Source organism: Thunnus thynnus, chromosome 23 (assembly GCF_963924715.1).
Source record: "Thunnus thynnus chromosome 23, fThuThy2.1, whole genome shotgun sequence".
NCBI classification, from domain to species: domain Eukaryota; kingdom Metazoa; phylum Chordata; class Actinopteri; order Scombriformes; family Scombridae; genus Thunnus; species Thunnus thynnus.
The window spans coordinates 2,561,100-2,564,414 of NC_089539.1; the positions used below are offsets into that span (position 1 = coordinate 2,561,100).

The following is a 3,315-nucleotide window of genomic DNA, read 5'->3' on the forward strand; positions in this document are numbered from 1 at the left end:
CCGAGCCCTGAAACACCACTTTAAGCTCCTGAAGGAATCATACAGGTGAACTTTCACTGGGGCCAATTTAGTCACACACTCATGAGGACGTCTGCCAAAAAAACACCCCACCGCCTCCTTCCTCTTGGCAGAAAATCATTGCTTGTGTCTTTATCCTCCTCCAGGCGCGCTCCCGTCTCCTGTAAACGCGCGAGGGTTCCCGTGTGCGCGCGCTTGGCACGGCGCCGCGCACTCCAGCCCGTGTGTGTAGTAACCCAGAGCAGTAGAGCTCTCAGCTAGACATGGCGGCGGATCCTAAGCCGGACTGGCTCTCCTGCCTTCCCTCTTCTTGGAGTTATGGGGTGACTCGGGATGGACGCATATTCTTCATCAAGTAAATATCATGCGGATACATGGATTTATGGATACACACTGGTTATTTCTCTGACGCATTTGCCTGTTTGTCTTTTTTTTTTCGGGTTCTCTGTTCACCTTTTCCCCCCCGTTTTCTTCTACCAACAGCGAAGAAGCAAAGAGTACAACCTGGTTGCATCCTGTTACTGGAGAAGCTGTAATCACGGGGCACAGAAAAACTCCAGGTAAATAATCTGAGGACGTTTTTTTCTTTTTCTTCATTCCCTGCGAAAACACGCACATGCACGCAAGCGCCGCTTTGGGAAAGGTTATCCGCGCGTCACGGCGGAAAAAAAAAAGGGGCGACAAGTTGCGGAGAGAACCGTGGAAGACGATGAGGGGAGATTTCTTCTCTCTGCAGCAAAGCAACAGCCTCCTCTACTCCGCTCCCCTCTCCGCTCTCTCCTCTGGCGGACCATTACGCACGGCGTCCCCTCCCCTCCTCCTGCTCGCTCCACCTGGACACTTTGCGACACACTTTTTAAAAGTTCCGTCACGTAGGCGTGAGCTGATTTCGGAGCCGATTCCCTGCAGTGACATTTGACATATTTCCCACTGAACCCCGCTTCGCTGCAGAAACACTATATTTCCAAGCACGTATAGGCACAGCGGCCGCTTGAGGAACAATGCAAGCGCGTCTCGTGCATCAGTGCAAAGACGATATTCCAAAATAAAACGCACATCTGCCGCGACAGGAAGGGGATGACGGGTGGGAAGGCATCGCTGCATGCAGATCAGCAGTGTGTTCAAACAGCTGGAGGCTGAGCAGTGAACGCATAGAGGCAGAATGATTGAGCAATCCCGCAAAATCTGCTCTGGAAATTGGGGAGGGGAGAGGAGAGAGAGAGGGGGGGGGGCGCGGATTTGCGTAAAAGGGCACAAGTCAAATGAGCTATTTGTTGTCCAGACACTGCATTGCTGTGCAGGTGTGTGTGTGTTTGTGTAATCAGATTCATATCTGCACAGCTGCTTATGTTTCTGTGTCTTGTGTTTTTTTTTTTCCCCCCCTTCTCCTCCCTGTCCTCACAGATTTACCAACAGGATGGGAGGAAGGATACACATTCGAAGGAGCTCGCTGCTTCATCAAGTGAGTTGGAATGTGTGGAGAGAGACACAAAAAGAGAGAGAGAGAGAGAGAGAGAGAGAGAGAGATTGATAGGTGCAGAGAGGGAGAGAGGCAGCCGGAGTAGCGTCTCAGGCGGTGAGGGGCTGCTTTGTTTGGTCGGCAGGCAGAGAGATTTCCCTCCGCTCTCATCAACGCCCACCTCGCTGCCTCTCTGCCCCGCTGGAGGAATTCACAAATATCTCTGTTTGCCTCTCCTGTAACACACACACACACACACACATACACACACACACACAATCACACACGCACACACACGTAGACAATCTGTGTTAATGAATAGCTCCACGGTCTTGTCTTTCTCTCGCTGCTTTTGAGGCTTTCTCCTTCTATCAGTCACGCTCTCGCCCTTCACCTCTCTCTCTCTCTCTCTCACACACACACACACACACACACACACACACACACACACACACACACACACACACACACCAGTGGAAGGATTTGCTCAGGAACAAGTCTCTGCTGTCAGCGGGATGCAAGTTTGACAAGCCAGTGTGACTCGGAGGCTGCTCTGCTGCGCTGAACAGGCTCTACTTGTTGGCGTGCTGTGTGTGTGTGTGTGCGTGCGTGTGTGTTTGTGTTTGTGTGTGTGTGTGTGAGACATACAGTATCCAGGGTTATTAGCGACTCAGCTCCTTGTGCACATTTGTGTAGACTACATGTAGATTTAGTGGACCTGTTTGACGACGAAAACGCCCCGCAGTTCCAAGCCACACACACACACACACACACACACCCACAGCTGACACACACTCTCTCTCACACACACACATACACACACACACACTCTCCCTGAGGTTGTGAGCAGGCACTTTTCATTTGTTCTACCTACTTTCCCACCTAGTTTTCCTGCTGTTGCTTTTGCTTGTCTGTGGCCATTTTGAGAGCAGCAGCTGACACATGGTGAGCTAATATAGCCACCCTATAAATAGCCCAGAACCGCTGCTCATCGGTATGTATGAATGCATGCAGAATGCACGCACACACACACACACCCTCACACACACACACGGACATGTAAATACACAAGCGCAGCTACATGTGTTTGAGTCCTCACACGCAAACACAGTCACTCGTCTGAAGAGGCAGTAAGATGTGACAAGCGGACAGATTTGAATGCAGGCGTGAACGCTGCGAGGAGGCGTCGGGATCAGAACGGGACACATTCAGAGATGCAGAGATGCGTGAGAATCGTGTTTAGCAGCAGGGACCGGCAAGGCTGGAGGAACACATTTGTGGGGCAATGGTCTAATGCAAAAAAAAAAAAACTTGCTGTTTGTCCCCTACTGACCTCCCATCCCCATACCCCTGACTTAATAATATAATATATTTTAACACTGCAAGTCTACAAGTCAGGGCCACATAATGACATCATAATGCAGGAATTAATATTATACTTTACTGGAGCAAATTCCCCCTAACAAATCTGCAGTCACTCATGTTGCCAGAAACTGACTGGCATGTAGTGGAGCTTCTGGGGGATTGGTGCCAAGAGCTGTCTGACTGACAGTCCATACCCCCCCCCCCCCCCCCCCCCCCCCCCCCCCTTAATTAATTTAAGACATTGCTTCATTTTATGATGCAACATCCCAAAAAAATTAAAAAGAGTGAATGCTAATGGATTTCTGACCACACATGACTGGCGTGAGGTAACGATGCTCCTGATCAGCATCATGTGTTGTTATTCTCCCTACATTGGATTCAATCAAATGTAGCTAATTTTAGGGGCGCGATTGATCAGAAACGTCTTTTGTACGAGGTCTCAGCTGCAGATGCAGCCACAGCCAGGACAGACA

General features: G+C 50.1%; 1 protein-coding gene across 15 annotated transcripts in view; it reads left to right on the forward strand.

The window, feature by feature from the left end:
• The first annotated feature begins 246 nt into the window (after nucleotides 1-246).
• LOC137176048 (pleckstrin homology domain-containing family A member 5-like) overlaps nucleotides 247-3,315 on the forward strand; it is a 239,317-nt gene continuing 236,248 nt past the window's right edge. For 14 of the 15 annotated variants that reach the window (XR_010925787.1, XR_010925786.1, XM_067582081.1 and 11 more), the window contains exons 1-3: nucleotides 247-373; nucleotides 502-578; nucleotides 1,423-1,480. Coding sequence is in view for 13 of the 15 variants with exons in the window: in XM_067582081.1 (XP_067438182.1) it covers nucleotides 282-373; nucleotides 502-578; nucleotides 1,423-1,480 (227 nt within the window). In the remaining 2 variants the exon portion in view is untranslated. The remainder of the gene's footprint in view (nucleotides 374-501; nucleotides 579-1,422; nucleotides 1,481-3,315) is intronic. The other variant, XM_067582087.1, reaches the window with a different exon arrangement.